At 39.1% G+C, this 24,203-nt stretch overlaps 1 protein-coding gene across 1 annotated transcript in view; it reads left to right on the forward strand.

The window, feature by feature from the left end:
* The first annotated feature begins 1,711 nt into the window (after window positions 1-1,711).
* Window positions 1,712-24,203, forward strand: part of rin3 (Ras and Rab interactor 3) — a 54,667-nt gene continuing 32,175 nt past the window's right edge. Inside the window, exons 1-5 of the mRNA XM_062034707.1 lie at window positions 1,712-1,827; window positions 12,159-12,654; window positions 14,412-14,523; window positions 14,611-14,683; window positions 22,580-22,671. Coding sequence (XP_061890691.1) covers window positions 1,787-1,827; window positions 12,159-12,654; window positions 14,412-14,523; window positions 14,611-14,683; window positions 22,580-22,671 — 814 coding nt within the window. The 5' untranslated portion in view covers window positions 1,712-1,786. The remainder of the gene's footprint in view (window positions 1,828-12,158; window positions 12,655-14,411; window positions 14,524-14,610; window positions 14,684-22,579; window positions 22,672-24,203) is intronic.

Below are 24,203 nucleotides of genomic sequence, written 5' to 3' on the forward strand. Positions count from 1 at the left end.
TTTGACTGTTGAGTGAATTATAAATGTTTGTTGTTCAATAAAAAACTTTAAAAAATAAAATTTAAAAATAAGATAAAAACTCAGGGAAGCGCTAGATTTTTTAAAAATTATATATATATATATATATATATATATATATATATATATATATATATATATATATATATATATATATATATATATATATTTTTTTTTTTAAATTAATATTTAATACTCCATTTGTATTTGCTTTTGTTTTTTCCCCCTGTTGTTGAAAGTGCCTTGACTGTTGAGTGAATTATAAATGTATGTTTGTTGTTCAATAAAAAACTTTAAAAAATAAAATAAAAAAATAAGATAAAAACTCGGGGAAGCGCTAGATTTTTTGAAATTATATATATATATATATATATATATATATATATATATATATATATATATATATATATATATATATATATATATATATAAAAAAAAAAAAAAATATATATATATATATATATATATATATATATATATATATATATATATATATATATATATATATTTTTTTTTTTTAATTAATATTTAATACTCCATCTGTATTTGCTTTTGTTTTTTCCCCCTGTTGTTGAAAGTGCCTTGACTGTTGAGTGAATTATAAATGTATGTTTGTTGTTTAATAAAAAAATAAAAAATAAAAAAATAAAAAATAAAATAAAAACTCGAGGAAGCTCTCGATTTTTTTTATTATATATATTTTTTGTAATATTTTTTATTAATATTTAATACTCTATTTGTATTTGCTTTAGTTTTTTTCCCCTGTTGTTGAAAGTGCTTTGACTGTTGAGTGAATTATAAATGTTTGTTGTTCAATAAAAAACTTTAAAAAATAAAATGAAAAAATAAGATAAAAACTCGGGGAAGCGCTAGATTTTTTTTAAATTATATATATATATATATATAAATATATATATATATATATATATATATATATATATATATATATATATATTTTTTTTTTTTTTTTAAATTAATATTTAATACTCCATTTGTATTTGCTTTTGTTTTTTCCCCCTGTTGTTGAAAGTGCCTTGACTGTTGAGTGAATTATAAATGTATGTTTGTTGTTCAATAAAAAACTTTAAAAAATAAAATAAAAAAATAAGATAAAAACTCGGGGAAGCGCTAGATTTTTTTTTTATTATATATATATATATATATATATATATATATATATATATATATATATATATATATATATATATATATATATATATATATATATATATATATATATATATATATATATATATATATATTTTTTTTTAAAATTAATATTTAATACTCCATCTGTATTTGCTTTTGTTTTTTCCCCCTGTTGTTGAAAGTGCCTTGACTGTTGAGTGAATTATAAATGTATGTTTGTTGTTCAATAAAAAATAAATAAAAATAAAACAATTAAATAAAAAACTCGAGGAAGCTCCAGATTTTTGCTATTATATATATTTTCTTTAAAATATTTTTTATTAATATTTAATACTCTATTTGTATTTGCTTTTGTTTTGTTGTTGAAAGTGCCTTGACTGTTGAGTGAATCATAAATGTATGTTTGTTGTTCAATAAAAAAAAACTAAAAAAAAAACTCAAGAAAGCTCTAGAGCAGACAGGTTAATGCTATTATTAAATAATGCTTTTTTAAAAAGTTGGTTATTAGCATAAAAGTCCGGGGCAAGCACCGGGGGCGGGTGCACCCGAGAAGGAGGCGGGCTCCTTGCGGGGCCAGAAGCAGACAAGAGAGCGGAAAAAAAAGAGCACGACGTTCGCTATGATGGAAGCCAGCCTGGATTCTGAAGGAAATGGAAATGGGTGAGTTGTGTACCGTGGCGACATTTGAAGGAGGACACGGGGCTGGCCGTGGTGGCTCCACGGCAACGGCGTGTCGCGGCCCGTAGACTCGGAGGAGGGCTCGGTTATTAGTCACAGAAAGTGATGTGACTCACTAATAATAAATAGGTCAGTGGCTAATAGTAGCAAGTCTCTGTATTTACCTGCCACCGAGTTACTTGTGTGGTGTGTGCAGGGAATTGTTGTACGGGAGAAACGCTGACTCCAACTTTGGGTTCCCGTGCAGGGATCACATGACGTCATGGCACTTCAGGGCTGGCAAATATTGTCAAAATAATTTACCAATTGTTCACCAAGTAGTAATCAAACATGATTTATACAGCCCTTAATCATCCTGGGTGAAGGGTACACTAGTGTACTAGACCTAAGTATTCATTAAGTACCACCATAATGACAACATTAAATACAGTAGTGTAGTAGACCTAAGTATTCATTAAATACCACCATAATGACAACATTAAATACAGTAGTGTAGTAGACCTAAGTATTCATTAAATACCACCATAATGACAACATTAAATACAGTAGTGTAGTAGACCTAAGTATTCATTAAATACCACCATAATGACAACATTAAATACAGTAGTGTAGTAGACCTAAGTATTCATCAAGTACCACCGTAATGACAACATTAAATACAGTAGTGTAGTAGACCTAAGTATTCATTAAATACCACCATAATGACAACATTAAATACAGTAGTGTAGTAGACCTAAGTATTCATCAAGTACCACCGTAATGACAACATTAAATACAGTAGTGTAGTAGACCTAAGTATTCATCAAGTACCACCATAATGACAACATTAAATACAGTAGTGTAGTAGACCTAAGTATTCATTAAGTACCACCATAATGACAACATTAAATACAGTAGTGTATTAGACCTAAGTATTCATTAAGTACCACCATAATGACAACATTAAATACAGTAGTGTAGTAGACCTAAGTATTCATTAAGTACCACCATAATGACAACATTAAATACAGTAGTGTAGTAGACCTAAGTATTCATTAAGTACCACCATAATGACAACATTAAATACAGTAGTGTAGTACACCTAAGTATTCATTAAATACCACCATAATGACAACATTAAATACAGTAGTGTAGTAGACCTAAGTATTCATCAAGTACCACCGTAATGACAACATTAAATACAGTAGTGTAGTAGACCTAAGTATTCATTAAGTACCACCATAATGACAACATTAAATACAGTAGTGTAGTAGACCTAAGTATTCATTAAGTACCACCATAATGACAACATTAAATACAGTAGTGTAGTAGACCTAAGTATTCATTAAATACCACCATAATGACATTAAATACAGTAGTGTAGTAGACCTAAGTATTCATTAAGTACCACCATAATGACAACATTAAATACAGTAGTGTAGTAGACCTAAGTATTCATTAAGTACCACCATAATGACAACATTAAATACAGTAGTGTAGTAGACCTAAGTATTCATTAGGTACCACCATAATGACAACATTAAATACAGTAGTGTAGTAGACCTAAGTATTCATTAAGTACCACCATAATGACAACATTAAATACAGTAGTGTAGTAGACCTAAGTATTCATTAAGTACCACCATCATGACAACATTAAATACAGTAGTGTAGTAGACCTAAGTATTCATTAAGTACCACCATAATGACAACATTAAATACAGTAGTGTAGTAGACCTAAGTATTCATTAAGTACCACCATAATGACAACATTAAATACAGTAGTGTAGTAGACCTAAGTATTCATTAAATACCACCATAATGACAACATTAAATACAGTAGTGTAGTAGACCTAAGTATTCATCAAGTACCACCGTAATGACAACATTAAATACAGTAGTGTAGTAGACCTAAGTATTCATTAAGTACCACCATAATGACAACATTAAATACAGTAGTGTAGTAGACCTAAGTATTCATTAAATACCACCATAATGACATTAAATACAGTAGTGTAGTAGACCTAAGTATTCATTAAGTACCACCATAATGACAACATTAAATACAGTAGTGTAGTAGACCTAAGTATTCATTAAGTACCACCATAATGACAACATTAAATACAGTAGTGTAGTAGACCTAAGTATTCATTAGGTACCACCATAATGACAACATTAAATACAGTAGTGTAGTAGACCTAAGTATTCATTAAGTACCACCATAATGACAACATTAAATACAGTAGTGTAGTAGACCTAAGTATTCATTAAGTACCACCATAATGACAACATTAAATACAGTAGTGTAGTAGACCTAAGTATTCATTAAGTACCACCATAATGACAACATTAAATACAGTAGTGTATTAGACCTAAGTATTCATTAAGTACCACCATAATGACAACATTAAATACAGTAGTGTAGTAGACCTAAGTATTCATTAAGTACCACCATAATGACAACATTAAATACAGTAGTGTAGTACACCTAAGTATTCATTAAATACCACCATAATGACAACATTAAATACAGTAGTGTAGTAGACCTAAGTATTCATCAAGTACCACCGTAATGACAACATTAAATACAGTAGTGTAGTAGACCTAAGTATTCATTAAGTACCACCATAATGACAACATTAAATACAGTAGTGTAGTAGACCTAAGTATTCATTAAGTACCACCATAATGACAACATTAAATACAGTAGTGTAGTAGACCTAAGTATTCATTAAATACCACCATAATGACATTAAATACAGTAGTGTAGTAGACCTAAGTATTCATTAAGTACCACCATAATGACAACATTAAATACAGTAGTGTATTAGACCTAAGTATTCATTAAGTACCACCATAATGACAACATTAAATACAGTAGTGTAGTAGACCTAAGTATTCATTAAGTACCACCATAATGACAACATTAAATACAGTAGTGTAGTAGACCTAAGTATTTATTAGGTACCACCATAATGACAACATTAAATACAGTAGTGTAGTAGACCTAAGTATTCATTAAGTACCACCATAATGACAACATTAAATACAGTAGTGTAGTAGACCTAAGTATTCATTAAGTACCACCATAATGACAACATTAAATACAGTAGTGTAGTAGACCTAAGTATTCATTAGGTACCACCATAATGACAACATTAAATACAGTAGTGTAGTAGACCTAAGTATTCATTAGGTACCACCATAATGACAACATTAAATACAGTAGTGTAGTAGACCTAAGTATTCATTAAGTACCACCATAATGACAACATTAAATACAGTAGTGTAGTAGACCTAAGTATTCATTAAGTACCACCATAATGACAACATTAAATACAGTAGTGTAGTAGACCTAAGTATTCATTAAGTACCACCATAATGACAACATTAAATACAGTAGTGTAGTAGACCTAAGTATTCATTAAGTACCACCATAATGACAACATTAAATACAGTAGTGTAGTAGACCTAAGTATTCATTAAGTACCACCATGAGAAAGTACCACTAATGAGAAAAAGTTCGTTTGCAGTTGATTTCCTGCTCCAAATATTAGTCTTGTCTGCATGTGACCATCTGTCACTTCCTGGTTGTGTTTCCTTGCTTGGTGTTTGTTTCCTGTCGGCACTCTTTTATTTTTGTTCCCCCTTCCTGCACGTGAAGTGTGAAGTGAAGTGAATTACATTTATATAGCGCTTTTTCTCAAGTGACTCAAAGCGCTTTACATAGTGAAACCCAATATCTAAGTTACATTTAAACCAGTGTGGGTGGCACTGGGAGCAGGTGGGTAAAGTGTCTTGCCCAAGGACACAACGGCAGTGACTAGGATGGCGGAAGCGGGGCTCGAACCTGCAACCCTCAAGTTGCTGGCACGGCTGCTCTACCAACCGAGCTATACCGCCCCTAACTCACGTCTCCCTGAGTGCTCCTTCACCCTCACCTGTGCCTGATTGGCAGCCTGGCACACCCGCTTGCAGTTGCCTCGCCCGTTCCTCAGCTCTCCAGGATTGATTAAGTTCGGGAGCTTTCATGACCTATTTTGAGTATATTAGAGACTCTGAGCTGCACGTCCTTCTCCCGTTTCCTGCGTCTTGGGGTCACAACAACCGCAACCACGCCACTTCCTGACTCTGCACTTGTTTTATGTGTGAGCTTGATATTTTGTCCCATTATTTAGCTGCAGATGTTGTTCAGCAATGTTTGCTAGTGATATCAAGATGCAGTAAACGCTGTTGAGATGTATTTATCTACTTTATTAATACTACTAAGGATATTCTCTTGATGCTAACAAAAAACTTGAACTTATTCACTGCATGTATTTTATGACTATTTTTGGCAAAACCTTCATTCAACATTCTTCAGAGGGACAATGACGCACTGTGATGGAGCGCATCATGAGCACGGGTCATGAGCACACACTCAGGCCATGTCTACACTAAGCCCTTTAACCCCTTAAACGAATAATTATTTAGTTTAAGCCCCGTTTCAGCCACACTAAACCAGCGTTTAAGGTCCCCCTACTCAGACAATTTTTTACACGGGTAAGTGCGCCGTGTCTTTCTTGAATCTCCGGTTTTTAGGTTTGTATGGACTCATTGATCGTTTACAAACTGTCATGTCTGTTGATCATGTTTTTGTTTTGGCCATGTGCTGTTTGTTTTTTGGACTCTTTTTAGTTCCTGGTTGCACTTCCTTGTTTGTTTGTTTCTATATCAACCCATTAGTTTTCACCTGTCCTGTCACGCACCTGTTTCACGTTTTGACTCACACACCTGTTGTTAATCATGTCCCCCTCCCGCCCTCCCATGACTCTCGATCCTGCCTTGTTTTATTTGTTTTTGGACATCTGGGATCTGTCCTTAAGGGAGGGGCTCTGTCATGCCTGTTGATCATGTTTTTGTGTTGGCCATGTGCTGTTTGTTTTTTGGACTCTTTTTAGTTCCTGGTTGCACTTCCTTGTTTGTTTGTTTCCATATCAACCCATTAGTTTTCACCTGTCCTGTCACGCACCTGTTTCACGTTTTGACTCACACACCTGTTGTTAATCATGTCTGTGTTATTTAAGCTCTTCATTTTCTGTTGGTCTTTCTGGCGACACCACATTCATGCTCCACACTCTCGACACATCCTTATGATCCATGCTGCTCTTTTTTATGCCCCTCTTCTCATGCCAAGTAAGTTTTTGTTTAATAGTTTTTGTGCCCTTGTGCAAGTCTTTTGTTTTGTATAGCCAAGTTTGTTACCTCCGCTGTGAGCGCCTTTTGTTTGCACCTTTTTGATTAATTAAAATAAACTTGTATTTAAATTCACGTCTCGCACGCGCCAATTTTCCGTTGCCTTCTGGGAGAACAAACCACGCCAAGGACCAAGTCTTGACATTATGTCGCCAGCATAAAAGTTCTCCCGCACGAAAATTAGACGTTTTTGACAAGGCTTCTTGGGCGGTCCTGCGCGCGATGGAGGAGGAAACGCTGCCCTACTCTTCCATGGAGCACAGAGACCTGATGTGGGGGCCAGATGGAAGACTGGTGCCATTGTGCTCCATTTGGTCCGAGGACGACGTTGGTGCGTCGCCCCAGCCGCAGAAGCGTCGCCCAAGACGGAGGACTTCCGCAAGCAGAGAGGACGCCTCACTCCCGCAAGCTCCTCCCCCTCCGGGCGGAAGCAAGCAGCAGGCAGCCCAGCTTCGCCCTGATGACGGCACAGACCAGGAATGTATTTTCAACTTTTTCTTTCGATCCCCAGGACTCAAGCCACGCCCAGGTCACAAAAAAAATGTTTTCTCCCCCACTCAATCCCAGGTGGGGAAGAATAAAATACTTTTTGGACAATTAAAAGGGGAGGATTCTGCCCCCCTCCTGACCTCCCTCCACCCACCCCAAAAGATGGTTCCAGACCGCGGAGAGCGCGTCTGGGATCCGCTCCTTGAGGGGGGGGGGGGGGCTAGGGCTGGGAACTGTTCAGGTGGGGTCGCTCTTCGTCATGCCATGCCACAGCCTCAAGCACGACCGCCACCACCAGTTCTTCGGTCTACCAAGCCACAGCCTCCGGTCCGGCCGCCACCACCGGTCTTTCGGCCGGCTAAGCCGCAACTTCCGGTTTGGCCACCACCACCAGTCTTTCAACCTGCCAGGCCGCAACCCCCAGCTAGGCCACCTCCACCTGCACCACGTCAAGTTCCACCACGCCAAGTTCCACGGCAGGCTCCAGTACCTGCACCACGCCAAGCTCCGGTACCTGCTCCACGCCGCCAAGTGCCGCCCGTGGCAGCCCCACGCCGCCAAGTGCCGCCCATGGCAGCCCCACGCCAAGACCAAGACCCTCGCCAAGACCAAGACCCTCGCCAAGACCAAGACCCTCCAAGTGACCAAGACCAAGACCAACCATGCCAAGACCAAGACTAACCATGGCCACGCCAAGCTTCGCCACGCCAAGCTTCGCCACGCCAAGACGCGCCACTCCAAGCTTCGCCACACCAAGCTTTTCCGCCCGACGTTCCACGCCAAGCTTCGCCGCCTGCTTCGTCTGCTGCACCCGCGCCGGTTTCATCGGGTGCTTCCACGCCTGCCACGATGACGACGCGCCTGCCTCCTCGTCGGTCACGGATGTGGCCACTACCTGGTTGTCCGCCACGCCAAGTGCGCCCACCTCCTCGTCGGCCATGGATACGGCCATTCCCGGGTCGCCCACCTCGTCAGGTCCAGCGGCGGTCTACGCGTCGCCGCCACCTGATTCTTCCCCGGTGGATTCGGGGTCACGTGGTCCGGCGACCCACCGCCAAGTCCCCCTCCCGCCCTCCCATGACTCTCGATCCTGCCTTGTTTTATTTGTTTTTGGACATCTGGGATCTGTCCTTAAGGGAGGGGCTCTGTCATGCCTGTTGATCATGTTTTTGTTTTGGCCATGTGCTGTTTGACTCTTTTTAGTTCCTCGTTGCACTTCCTTGTTTGTTTGTTTCCATATCAACCCATTAGTTTTCACCTGTCCTGTCACGCACCTGTTTCACATTTTGACTCACACACCTGTTGTTAATCATGTCTGTGTTATATAAGCTCTTCATTTTCTGTTGGTCTTTCTGGCGACATCACATTCATGCTCCACACTCTCGACACATCCTTATGATCCATGCTGCTCTTTTTTATTCCCCTCTTCTCATGCCAAGTAAGTTTTTGTTTAATAGTTTTTGTGCCCTTGTGCAAGTCTTTTGTTTTGTATAGCCAAGTTTGTTACCTCCGCTGTGAGCGCCTTTTGTTTGCACCTTTTTGATTAATTAAAATAAACATGTATTTAAATTCACATCTCGCACGCGCCAATTTTCCGTTGCCTTCTGGGAGAACAAACCATGCAAAGGACCAAGTCTTGACACAAACTGAGTTCGGAGAGGAAGTGACGTAAGAAAGACCGCTGCCCACGCGGGAAGTGACGTCAGAAAGACCGCGCCCCACACAGGAAGTGACGTCAGAAAGACCGCGCCCCACACAGGAAGTGACGTCAGAAAGACCGCGCCCCACACAGGAAGTGACGTCAGAAAGACTGCGCCGCAGTCAGCTTCATAATAAAGCGGTTTCGTAACTCGGAGGTAACCACTGGAAATATGGAGGCAAGTCATCCAGACATGCCCGTGTTTCTCCTTCTTCTACATGTACAGACACTTGTGGAAATCATACATGAATACCTTAAGAGAAAGCCATTGCAGCTATTTGGGATACAACACTTCTCAGACGGCAAGAGAACTTTCCAATGTCCAGGTCAGCTGTGATTACCGAAAAACTTTGTCCATTAGTCGAAGGAGAGACCACGAGAATGCGGGCTCCCATGGATGTGATGAAAAAAATGTAGCGTGTGTTTTGTATTACCTGGCCGTCGAAGGAAGACTACGAAAAACATGGAATGCTTTTGGACTGGCAAAGCAGACTGTATCAGTTATTGTCCGCCATGTATGTCGCGGACTCAACGTCTAGGTCAGTGGTTCTTAACCTTGTTGGAGGTACCGAACCCCACCAGTTTCATATGCGCATTCACCGAACCCTTCTTTAGTGAAAAATAAAATGTTGGTATTTTTTTCAAATTCAAGACAAAGTTATATGTTTTTGGTAACACTTTAGTATGGGGAACATATTCTAAGTAACAAAGACTTAAAGGCCTACTGAAATGCGATTTTTTTATTTAAACGGGGATAGCAGATCCATTCTATGTGTCATACTTGATCATTTCGTGATTTTGCCATATTTTTGCTGAAAGGATTTAGTAGAGAACATCGACGATAAAATTTGCAACTTTTGGTTGCTGATAAAAAAGCCTTGCCTGTACCGGAAGTAGCGTGACGTCACGGGTTGTGGAGCTCCTCACATCTGCACATTGTTTACAATCATGGCCAGCAGCAGTGAGAGCGATTCGGACCGAGAAAGCGACGATTTCCCCATTAATTATAGCGAGGATGAAAGATTTGTGGATGAGGAAAGTGAGAGTGAAGGACTAGAGGGCAGTGGAAGCAATTCAGATAGGGAAGATGCTGTGAGAGGCGGGTGGGACCTGATATTCAGCTGGGAATGACTAAAACAGTAAATAAACACAAGACATATATATACTCTATTAGCCACAACACAACCAGGCTTATACTTAATATGCCACAAATTAATCCTGCATAACAAACACCTCCCCCCTCTCGTCCATATAACCCGCCGATACAACTCAAACACCCGCACAACACACTCAATCCCACAGCCCAAAGTACCGTTCACCTCCCCAAAGTTCATACAGCACATATATTTCCCCAAAGTCCCCAAAGTTACGTACGTGACATGCACATAGCGGCACGCACGTACGGGCAAGCGATCAAATGTTTGGAAGCCGCAGCTGCGTACGTACTCACGGTAGCGCGTCTGCGTATCCAACTCAAAGTCCTCCTGGTAAGAGTCTCTGTTGTCCCAGTTCTCCACAGGCCAATGGTAAAGCTTGACTGTCATCTTTCGGGAATGTAAACAATGAAACACCGGCTACGTGTTTGTGTTGCTGCAGCCGGCCGCTAATACACTGCTTCCCACCTACAGCTTTCTTCTTTGCTGTCTCAATTGTTCATTGAACAAATTGCAAAAGATTCACCAACACAGATGTCCAGAATACTGTGGAATTTTGCGATGATAACAGACGACTTAATAGCTGGCCACAATGCTGTCCCAAAATGTCCTCTACAATCCGTGACGTCACGCGCAGGCGTCATCATACCGAGACGTTTTCAGCAGAATATTTCGCAGGAAATTTAAAATTGCACTTTAGTAATCTAACCCGGCCGTATTGGCATGTGTTGCAATGTTAAGATTTCATCATTGATATATAAACTATCAGACTGCGTGGTCGCTAGTAGTGGCTTTCAGTAGGCCTTTAATTTAGAGTTATTTGGTTAGGGTTATGGTTAGATGGTTAGGGCCAGGGTTAGAGGGTTAGGGTTATAATAAGGCCATGCCAAATAAGGCATTAATAAGTACTTAATAATGACTAGTTAAGAGCCAATATGTTACTAATTTGCATGTTAATGAGCAACTAATTAATGGTGAATATGTTCCCCATACTAAAGTGTTACCGTGTTTTATTACTGGTACACAAAATGAAGCGTGCATGAACATCACCTTGTTCAAACAACAAAACCAACACAGTGCATAAACTCACAACAAATTACACACCTGCAAATCAGTCTGACTTCTGCTGTTGCCGTATCCGTAATACGCCGATAGGGAGAAGTTTTTATTTACACGATGAGTCGGGTGTGTCTTGACCTCTGCCGAACCCCTGAGCCCGACTCACCGAACCCCTAGGGTTCCATCGAACCCAGGTTAAGAACTACTGGTCTAGGTCCAGAGTATATAAAGTCACCAAAAAGGAATGGACAATGAAGGTGAAGGCAAAAGAGTGACCACATATCTAGATCCCTAGATTGATTGTTGTAAAATGTTCTTTATCACATTGTTTAGGTGTGAGTCACTACAATCGGGCCCCACAGCACACTGGATTCCAGTTCATTGAAATAGCACAACACTGGATATTGTTCAGATAAGTTACATTTAAGAACTTGCACACAAAGCAACACTGGAGGTGACTATGACGTGCACATTTCCCGCGCATGCGTACTAGGACATAATGCACCGGCGGACGGAGGGGGTCTTAAACGACCATTGTGTGTGTGTGTGTGTGTGTGTGTGGACAAGGATAAGGTTAGGTGGCATTTACCCTGGATAACCTTATCGGGCTTAGTGAAAACGAGGCCTCAAACTGCACACGGGAGCGTCGAGTCCAACTTGTCAGCGTGGAATTTACACCTTGTCTTTGTCCTTCGCAGGCACGCCAACACTCCCCAGTCCTCACCCCTGTCTCCCCCTTCCATACCCATCCCCGTCCCCTCCTTAAGGCCGGGCAGACCCAAACCACCACCACCGACCGTGAAGGCCTCACTGCTTCCTTCTCGGCCTCCTCCACCCCCCTTCTCGCTCACTCTGGCCTCCAAACCCACCTCCCCACTACCCTCTTATCCACCTTCTCCATCTTCATCTTCTCTCCCGCCACCTCTCTCCCCTAAACCCTGTTCTGTGTCTCCCTCCACTTTCATCCTCCCCGAGCCCCCCCCTTCTTTTGTTCCCCCTCCTCCATGCTCCCCCCAAGCTTTGTCTCCATCCCTCTCCTCGTGCCCAAATATCCCTACGCTCACCCTACCACCCTCTCCTACACCTCCAGTGCTGAGCTTCATAGATCGGCTGGTAGAAAGCACGTCCGTGTGGTTGACCAGAGGACTGAGCCGAGAACAAATTGGATGCATCCTGGAAAAGGAGACTGCAGGGGTGAGACACACCAATGTTTATATTTACACCACATTGAAATACACTGACTGCCTTGTGGAGCGGCCGTGGACAAACTACTTGTACACAGCCATGTAGGGCCTGTTTTCTAATGATTTGGATCAGAACTAGGGTTGTAAAATGAAGTCATACCATTAACCACAGCAAGTATTACAAAACCCAAGACCAGTGAAGTTGTCACGTTGTGTAAATGGTAAATAAAAAGAGAATACAACAAATCCTTTTCAACTTATATTCAATTGAATAGACTGCAAAGACAAGATATTTAATTTAATGGGTTTTTTTTGCAAATAATCATGAACTTAGAATTTAATGGCAGCAACACATTGCAAAAAAGGGCATTTTTACCAGTGTGTTACATGGCCTTTCCTTTTAACAACACTCAGTAAAGGTTTGGGAACTGAGGAGACACATTTTGGAAGTGGAATTCTTTCCCATTCTTGCTTGATGTACAGCTTAAGTTGTTCAACAGTCTCCCTTCTCATATTTTAGCCTTCATAATGCACCACACATTTTCAATGGGAGACAGGTCTGGACTACAGGCAGGCCAGTCTAGTACCCGCACTCTTTTACTAGGAAACCACGCTGTTGTAACACGTGGCTTGGCATTGTCTTGCTTAAATAAGCAGGGGCGTCCATGATAACGTTGCTTGGCTGGCAACATATGTTGCTCCAAAAGCTGTATGTACCTTTCAGCATTAATGGTGCCTTCACAGATGTGTAAGTTACCCATGTCTTGGCCACTAATACACCCCCATACCATCACACATGCTGCCTTTTACACTTTGTGCCTAGAACAGTCCGGATGGTTCTTTTCCTCTTTGGTCCGGAGGACACCACGTCCACAGTTTCCAAAAACAATTTGAAATGTGGACTCGTCAGACCACAAAACACTTTTCCACTTTGCATCAGTCCATCTTAGATGAGCTCGGGCCCAGCCAAGCGTTTCTGGGTGTTGTTGATAAATGGCTTTAGCTTTGCATAGTAGAGTTTTAACTTGCACTTACAGATGTAGCGACCAACTGTAGTTACTGACAGTGGTTTTCTGAAGTGTTCCTGAGCCCATGTGGTTATATCCTTTACACACTGATGTCACTTTTTGATGCAGTACCGCCTGAGGGATCCAAGGTGTGTAATATCATGGCTTACGTGCAGTGATTTCTCCAGATGGTCTGAACCTTTTGATGATATTACGGAGCGTAGATGGTGAAATCCCTCAATTCTTTGCAATAGCTGGTTGAGAAATGTTGTTCTTAAACAATTTGCTCAGGCGTTTGTTGACAAAGTGGTGACCCTCGCCCCGTCCTTGTTTATGAATGACTGAGCATTTCATGGAAGCTGCTTTTATACCCAATCATGGCACCCACCTGTTCCCAATTAGCCTGTTCACCTGTGGGATGTTCCATATAAGTCTTTGATGAGCATTCCGCAACTTTCTCAGTCTTTTTTGCCACTTGTGCCAGCTTTTTTGAAACATGATGCAGGCATCAAATTCCAAATGAGCTAATATTTGCAACAAATACCAAAGTTTCTCAGTGTGAACATGAAATATCTTGTCTTTGCAGTCTATTCAATTAAATATAAGTTGAAAAGGATTTGTTGTATTCTCTTTTTATTTACCATTTACACAACCTGACAACTTCACTGCTTTTGGGGTTTGCACATTTAAGGTAATGTTTCATATAAATCTTCTTCAAATGGTCTGTCTGCACCCTGATCTCTCACTCTGGTTCTTACAGGCGTTCCTGGTCCAGAGCAGTGAGGACCAAAATATGACACTGTCAGTGCGCGTGCCGGAGAACCAGGACGCGTCGCCTGTACAGAACCTGAATGTCCAACAGTACAAAACATGTAGGTGTTCAAATACAAACTACAAGCCTCATGAATGCAGATCATTAGAAAACAAAGAATCACCCTCTATTTGTTTATTTTACTCAGTTCTTCACTTAGACGGTTCGTCTCTTGTTTTTGACGACATCTACAAACTGGTCTCCTTCTACTGTGTCAGCAGGTAAGATGCACTAAAAGACATTTGCAGACTTGGGGACACACCTTTTAATGAGGCAGCTGAACAACAATAAGTGTCTCTGTGTTTCTGCACAGACTGGTTAGTAGCATGCTAACCTCTGGCCAATTAGCTGTGAGCCAGTAATAGGTAGTCATTGAAGTTTCTCATCCTTCTCCACTCTGCATTCCAGCAAAGTAAACTCAGTACATTTCATGTCCTACCGGGACGTGTTTTTATGATCTTCGTCTTTTAGCAAAGGTAAAACCGTTTTGATCTTTTAACCTTTTTGAACAAGTCGTGCATGCTTTTATTTCAAGTGGCCTGGACTACTGCAATGCACTTTATGCTGGCATTGGCCAAAAAGCTCTCTCCAGGTTGCAGTTAGTCCAGAACGCGGCAGCAGGACTTCTAACAGGGGCCAGGAGACGCCAGCATATAACCCCAATTCTTCAGAGTTTGCACTGGCTCCCTGTTCATCTTAGAATTGATTTTAAATCCTTGCTGTTTGTTGTTAAAGCTTTACATGGACTGGCACCTCAGTATATCTCGGACCTCATCCAAATTTACAATCCTGCACGTGCTCTGAGGTCCGAGAGCCAGCTCCAGCTCGTGGTGCCCAGGACCACACTTAAAACCAGGGGAGACAGGGACTTCTCTGTGGTCGGCCCTAAGCTCTGGAACACTCTGCCCCTCCATGTTCAAACTGCTCCCACAGTGGAGTGTTTTAAGTCTCGTCTTAAGACCCACTTTTATTCTTTGGCTTTTAACACTACGTGAGTTGTGTGGTCCTCTGTGTTTTTAAAAAATGTTGATTTGTATTTACTGTTTTCATTGGTTTTACCCTTTAAAATTGTTTTTAATCATATTTATTTTTATATTGTTTTGATATTGGTTTTATATTTATTTATTTTTTGTTTTTATTCAGTCATTGGTGGAGCTAAGGATAATATTTGAATATTGTTTTTAATATTGTTGTGCAGCACTTTGGAAACATGTTTGTTGTTTAAATGTGCTATAAAGTGGATTGGATTGGATTGGGACGTTTGTGAGGAAAGTTTACTGAGCAGTGTTATTGTCCAGCACTCCATGCATGCTTTAATACAAGGATGTCAAACTGCTTTTCATCGAGGGCCACATCACAGTTCCCAAACAGGCAGAACATTTAGAAGTTGGAACGGTTTGAATTAGATGAAAAATGTGGAAGTTGTAGAACTTTGAAGAATGTCCCATTGAATTCAATGTCAATTTCCAAAATGTTGGGAATTTCGGGAATTTTTTGAAAATGGTAAACAAACTTGAATGGTCTGAATGAGTTGAAATGGTTGGTGTTGGAATTGTTCAAATCGGTGGAGAAATGTGGAAGTAGTAACATGTTAAATTGAGAAATGGTATTATGAAATACCTGGAATTTCGGGAAAACTGGGAATTTTTCCAGTTCGAAAAACAACTTTGTTTTTTGCGCCCTGATTAAGAAGAATGTTTTGATGGTGGAACGATTGAAGTGGGTTGAAAAATGTGGGAGGAGTAGTCGACAGAAAAAAGGCTGGAAATAGGGCTTTGGAAAAACAGGGACTCTGGATAATCCTGGAATTTTTATGAAATTGGGAAAAAAGGTAGTTGGAGTTTCCAGGATGGTGGAATATTTTGACGGTGGAATGGTTTGAATCGGGTGAAAAATGTGGAAATGGTGAATTTGAATGGGAAAAATGCCACGGAAAATCTTGAATTCTGGGAAATTTGGGAATTTTTTTTAGAATTGTTGAAGTAGAGCACACAATTCCCAAACAGGCTGAACATTTTGAAGTTGGAACGGTTTGAATCAGATGAAAAACGTGGAAGTTGTAGAACTTTGAAGAATGTCCCATTGATTTCAATGGCATTTTCCAAAATGTTGGGAATTTCGGGAATTTTTTGAAAATGGTAAAAAAAAACTTGAATGGCCTGAACGAGTTGAAATGGTTGGTGTTGGAATTGTTCAAATCGGCCGAGAAATGTGGAAGTTGTAACATGTTGAATTGAGAAATGGTATTACGGATTTCCTGGAATTTTGGCGAAACCGGGTTTTTTTCCCAGTTCAAAAAACAACTTGTTCTGTTTAAGAGGAATGTTTTGACGTGGGAACGGTTGAAATGCGTTGAAAAATGTGGAAGGAGTAGTCGTCAGAAAAAAGGGTGGAAATAGGGCTTTGGAAAACTAGGAATTCTGGAAAATCCTGGAATTTTTTTTGAAATTGGAAAAAAAGGTAGTTGGAGTTTCCAGGATGGTGGAATATGTTGACGGTGGAATGGTTTGAATCGGGTGAAAAATGTGGAAATGGTGAATTTGAATGGGAAAAATGCCCCGGAAAACCTTGAATTCTGGGAAATCTGGGAATTTTTTTAGAATTGTTGAAGTAGAGCACACAATTCCCAAACAGGCTGAACATTTTGAAGTTGGAACAGTTTGAATCAGATGAAAAATGTGGAAGTTGTAGAACTTTGAAGAATGTCCCATTGATTTCAATGGCAATTTCCAAAATGTTGGGAATTTCGGGAATTTTTTGTAAATGGTAAAAAAAAAAACTTGAATAGTCTGAATGAGTTGAATGGTTGGTGTTGGAATTGTTTAAATCGGTCGAGAAATGTGGAAGTTGTAACATGTTGAATTGAGAAATGGTATTACGGAATTCCTGGAATTTTGGCAAAACCGGGTTTTTTTCCCAGTTCGAAAAACAACTTGTCCTGATTAAGAGGAATGTTTTGACGTGGGAACGGTTGAAATGCATTGAAAAATGTGGAAGGAGTAGTCGCCAGAAAAAAGGATGGAAATAGGGCTTTGGAAAAGTAGGAATTCTGGAAAATCCTGGAATTTTTTTGAAATTGGAAAAAAAGGTAGTTGGAGTTTCCAGGATGGTGGAATGTTTTGACTGTGGAATGGTTAGAATCGGTTGAAAAATGTGGAAATGGTGAATTTGCATGGGAAAAATGCCCGGGAAAACCTTGAATTCTGGGAAATCTGGGAATTTTTTTTAGAATTGTTGAAGTAGAGCACACAATTCCCAAACACGCTGAACATTTTGAAGTTGGAACGGTTTGAATCAGATGAAAAATGTGGAAGTTGTACAACTTTGAAGAATGTCCCATTGATTTCAATGGCAATTTCCAAAATGTTGGGAATTTCGGGAATTTTTTGAAAATGGTTAAAAAAAACTTGAATAGTCCGAATGAGTTGAAATGGTTGGTGTTGGAATTGTTTAAATCGGTCGAGAAATGTGGAAGTTGTAACATGTTGAATTGAGAAATGGTATTACGGAATTCCTGGAATTTTGGCAAAACCGGGTTTTTTTCCGGTTCAAAAAACAACTTGTCCTGATTAAGAGGAATGTTTTGATGGTGGAACGGTTGAAATGCGTTGAAAAATGTGGGAGGAGTAGTCGCCAGAAAAAAGGCTGGAAATAGGGCTTTGGAAAACTAGGAATTCTGGAAAATCCTGGAAATTTTTTTGAAATTGGAAAAAAGTACTTTGAGTTTCCAGGATGGTGGAATATGTTGACGGTGGAATCGGGGGGGAAAATGTGAATTTTTGAAAAATGGCCAATTCATTTTGAATGGGAAAAATTCCCGGGAAAACCTGGAATTCTGGGAATTTTTGGAATTTTTCAAGGAAAATTCCGCGATTCCCAAATAAGATGAACAGTTTAAAATTGGAACGGTTTGAATCGGATGAAAAATGTGGAAAATAGAGCGCGCCAAAACCATTTTCCAAAAAATTCCTGGTTTTCCCGAAATTCCCTAACACCATTTACTACTTCAACATTTCTCGATCGATTCAAACAATTCCAACACCAACCAATTCAGCTCATTTAGGACATGCTCCTAATCATTTTCCAAATAATCCCGCTTTTCACAAAAATTCCCAAATTTCCAGGAATTTCCCATTGAAATGAATGGGACATTTTTCCAAGTTGCACAATTCCCACATTTTTCCAACCTTCTCAAACCATTCAACCTATACCTCTTATCTTGGACATTCAAACTAACTTTTCCAAGTTCCAAACCAAATTCCGGTTTTCCTGGAAATTCAAACTTGTCTTACATTCATACTACATTCTGTCAGCATTTCACTTCAACTTCAGCATTGGAGCATTCACACGCAATTCCTTCTGGAATGGCCTCTTCTGGTTTGATGGGTAGTTTGCTGTAAAATCATAAGTCCAGCAGATATTTAAGTATTTATTTTTATTTAGACAAAAACATGTTTGGAAAGTATGATAATATACTGTAATATTTGTTGCAATATTGGACACTATTAAAGTTTAAAAGGCAGTGTTTCCCACACATCCCGTCTCCGCTCGGGATGGTTTCCTGTTGGCCCCGCTGTGGACTGGACTCCCGCTGATGTGTTGGATCCACTGTGGACTGGACTTTCACAATGTTATGTCAGACCCACTCGACATCCGTTGCTTTCGGTCTCCCCTAGAGGGGGGGGGTTACCCACATATGCGGTCCTCTCCAAGGTTTCTCATAGTCATTCACCGACGTCCCACTGGGGTGAGTTTTTCCTTGCCCGTATGTGGGCTCTGTACCGAGGATGTCGTTGTGGCTTGTACAGCCCTTTGAGACACTTGTGATTTAGGGCTATATAAATAAACATTGATTGATTGATTGATTTATTTGAGGCGGCCCGCCACGAAATAATTTAAAAAAAAATTTTTTAATTTTTTTTTGTGTGTCCTGTCCAGCTTCTCAGGCAAATCATATAGTTGATGTATTCAGATTTACTTTACAAAAGAGAAATGTAGGATACTTCTCTTGTTGCTTTATTTGTATTTCACCACTACTGTTTTCTGTTTATTTGTTACTGACTGTGGCAGGACACCTCTGCCTCTGTTTCACTTTATGTTGCTGGTAAATAATATGGTTGTAGTAGTAGGCTAAAGTTAAATTATTTAGTATGCACTAATTAAAGGGGCAGAGCTTTAAGAGACATTTTAGCTTTTATATTTTTATAAAGATATATTTTTTGTAAGAACCACAATTAATAAATATATTTCAGTGAATAACTTATTGTTCAAATCTGTATATAAATATGTACATAAAGTGTTGTAATTATATTGTAAAATGGATGGATGGATGGACGTTTAAAACAAAACTGTTATTATTAATTAGTAAGTATACATTTTTTGAGCCTTTTTAGAGAAAATCATATCATTGTAGTCAATTATGCAAATTACTCGATGATGTCATGGTGACCACGCCCATAGCCACGCCCCCACCACCACAGGTATCTTGGCAGTTTATGGAAAAACACTGAAAGGTATGCAATTTCAAGCAGTACATATACTTTTTCTGTCAAAATGAAAACAATCAATTACATGTAGTGAGAAAATATGAAGTACTTTATTGACACGGGCCAGATAAAATGATGTCGCAGGCCAGAACTGGGCCCCGGGCCTTGAGTTTGACACCTCTGCTTTAATACATTTGGTTTTGGAAAAAACTGGACTGACGGACACAAAGTCCTGACCTCCACTATGTCTCAAATGGAGCAGCGTTACTTAATTGCTGACTGTGCACATTTTGACAGTATAGTGCTGACCCGGATCAGTTACTCTGAAAATGTGCAAATTGAGACACGGTCTGTGAGCCCAGGACTCTCGTCCAAGATTAGAAGGCTGGAAAATGCTTTTTTTTCTTTCAGTTGTTGAAGGGGTGATAGCCAATGTGCACAAAATAACTGTACTTGTGGTGTAACCCGAGCCACTGTGGACTAGGGGCGGGTACCCAAACTGGGTATGATAATGAAAGTATTTAATGCATCCACCGGCAACCAGCGCTTGATAGTCATATTGGACAAGTGACCTCTTTACACACTTTTGAAACCAACACCGCACACATATTTGTTCAGTGCTCACCACCATTGCAATTTTCCGGACTACGGTATGTACATTTTAGGGACAATAAATATGTTTCCATATATTAGCCGCACCGGACTATAAGTTGCAGACATATACATTATAAAATGACTATTTACACAGAAATGTTCTATAAATGTTTATTTACATACCTTAGCTGTTGCCAAACGGTGTCTGTAACATGGTAGTAAAACGGCTGATCAAACAAAACAGAAGTCATGGTGATGGGCCCACTAGCTGTGGAAGCTAGCTCTCCAATCAGCTAAACAGACTCAATAACTCCACGGTGACGTTTTGGTGAATTTACTGAGGAATTTGTGAAACTGAAACAATACAAAATGAATGCTGTTGTAAGTTAATTAATAGTAACATTAATAATATTAAGTAATATTTGGCTAATGCTAACATCGCTAGCATCATTACATTACGATAGCATGTATAAATATGCATGAAAACACTCCTACAGACATCACACATGGGACGCTTTAGTAAGTAATCATTGTTTTAGTTATATTGTAAAACTTACAAACGTTGCTTGGATGTTATGTTTTGCAGGAGGGAGTTGTGACGGCACAGAACCACAAGGGAGCAGTAAAGCTCTATGATTGATGATATATATACACTACCGTTCAAAAGTTTGGGGTCACCCAAACAATTTAGTGGAATAGCCTTAATTTCTAAGAACAAGAATTGACTGTCGAGTTTCAGATGAAAGTTCTCTTTTTCTGGCCATTTTGAGCGTTTAATTGACCCCACAAATGTGATGCTCCAGAAACTCAATCTGCTCAAAGGAAGGTCAGTTTTGTAGCTTCTGTAACGAGCTAAACTGTTTTCAGATGTGTGAACATGATTGCACAAGGGTTTTCTAATCATCAATTAGCCTTCTGAGCCAATGAGCAAACACATTGTACCATTAGAACACTGGAGTGATAGTTGCTGGAAATGGGCCTCTATACACCTATGTAGATATTGCACCAAAAAGCAGACATTTGCAGCTAGAATAGTCATTTAGCACATTAGCAATGTATAGAGTGTATTTCTTTCAAGTTAAGACTAGTTTAAAGTTATCTTCATTGAAAAGTACAGTGCTTTTCCTTCAAAAATAAGGACATTTACATGTGACCCCAAACTTTTGAACGGTAGTGTACATATACATATACATTCACTGTACAAACATTCATATACACATACTGTACATATACATTCACTGTACAAACACACATATACACATACTGTACATATACAAGTACATATACATACGTACATACACTCATGCCTATAATCACGTTTCATCAAACATAAATTAACGTTGTTGCCCTAGGGTAAACTGGGTAACACATGGCACACTGACAAAGCTTAACCTATTGTTACTATAACAATCTACAAGGTTAATGTAGGTTGCTTCTCTTTCTTCCCCTCCATTTTTCTGCATTCTTTTGTATCTGTAGTTATCATGGCTTATATGTATTGTTGCATTTGAACAGTATTGTTGATAATAGAGGTCAATTATTGGTATTGTTCATTATCAATAGCGATATTTCTATTGGTATTTGTATTGCTCCATTTTTAGTGTAATAATGCTCATTGTCATTTCTGTATTATTATTTATTTCACTAAATGCTTCTTTGCTATCACTTTTACCATCATATATCCTTTTTGCTGATGTTGTTCTGTTGTTGTTATTGTTGTGTTTGATGTTGTTATTGTTGTCTCTCTGTCTTATCCCCCTCTTGTCTCCACCATTTCCCCCTTTGTCTTCCTTTTTTTTCTCCTCTTTCTATCCCTTCCTGCACCAAATGATAATATAAATACATTTAACAAAGTCAAGTACAAATAAAGTAAATGTGAACAGCCGATATGGGCATCTACATCAACTATATGACTTGCCTGAGAAGCTGGACAGGACAAAAAATAAATAAATAAAAATAATAATGATTTCAACCATTTTTGCCCATGACTGTACTTACTCAGTAACACTGCTTTTCTTGTCCTTTGCGTCCAACCAGGGACATCCTGGCTGCACCACTCCATCTGCCACAAGTCATTACCTTGGCAAAACAGAGAGAGGACCTGGAGGTGATTTCTGCTCTGGGCACAGGTAGATATGGTCCAGCCTGGGGGGTCACGGTGCACCATCCAACAATGTCAAAATAACGGACGCACCCACAAAATGCACAGTAATTAAAACACATTTCATATTGAGTTGTACACATTAAGAAGATTTAGAAGTATTGTAACAAAATGACACGGCGGGCCAAATTTGGCCAAAGGGTCGGCCAGCAAATGTAATAAATATTCATTCAGGCTGCACAATCATTGATGGCATGTCTGCAAAGCTACTCTGTAACAGGCATGTGATTTTTCCGTCTTTTTTTAATCTCGGGGAAAAAAAAAAAATTATCTCCCGTTTTTCCGTTTTTTTTTCCGACCCTAAATCAAGATTCGAGACGTAGTTTATATTACGCCGTAGTTGATTGGTCGACATGTTCCTTGTGACCAATCAGGACATCTGTTATGAATGATGACGTTAATAACGTCATCATACCGCCATTTTCCATATGTAAACGATGTCGGTTCTCGAGAGAAAGGACGCTTTACGAGTAAAAGAAATTGATAAACATGTCAAAAATAAGTTCCGATGGGACTGGATGGAAAGGGAAATCACTGATACTGTTGGGAAGAAGGAAGTTACGACTTTGTTCGGTGATTTTATTCGGAAAATCGATCGTCCCGGAAAGGTTTTGTGCACGTGGTGTCATGATAATATTGACTATGGATCACGAGCTTTCAAGGCTTTGGAAGTACATGCGAAACACCAAAAACATATGAAACAACTTGAAGCAAGGAATACGAACTTTTCACTAGCTGCTACTTTTGGATGTCAACCGAAAGTGAGCAAACCTTACGGACTTCATCCTTTGTTTACATGGAGAGGAAAGATCCACCCACAACCCACTTCAGTTGCAGACAGGGTTGTTAATAATGAGGTAATCTAAAAAACATTTGCTTGCGAAATACGCATGTTTGCTTTAAATTTTAACCAATTATTTCTTTAAATGGGTTTTTCTAAAAATAAAAAGCCACGTGAAAAAATATTATGAAATTACAGAAATTCAAAGAGTCGCATTATTGATTCCAGTTAACAATTTATTTGAAATACATTTGCATATAATACTATTTTGTAATATTAAGTTCTTATGTAGTCTGTTGAAACTATTGTCAGTGGTGTAACAATCTTGAAGGTCAATATTTTCACACTTGTTTCATGCAATATGTCAGTGTCCTCACATTATTATTATTTCCTATTTTCAAATATGAGTAAACAATACTAAACATGTTTAATTATTTTCATAAATGTATATCCTATTTTGGTGAAAAGAATGAAATGTTTACATTACATTACATGAACTGAAGTAATGTGGTAATACTGTAAATAAACTGTAGATAATAACACTGATCAATGTGACACCTGTGGATGTGAAATGAACACAAGATGTAAATATTAGTGACTAAATACTGTTGGGACTGAACCATATACAGTGAGTCATTATTATAATTGGGTTATGTATGTTCTATTAATTATGTTTTCATGTCTTTAAACACTAAAATATTTTCTTCAAATGGTGCTGT

The sequence above is a fragment of the Entelurus aequoreus genome, linkage group LG23 (assembly GCF_033978785.1).
Source record: "Entelurus aequoreus isolate RoL-2023_Sb linkage group LG23, RoL_Eaeq_v1.1, whole genome shotgun sequence".
Classification (NCBI taxonomy): domain Eukaryota; kingdom Metazoa; phylum Chordata; class Actinopteri; order Syngnathiformes; family Syngnathidae; genus Entelurus; species Entelurus aequoreus.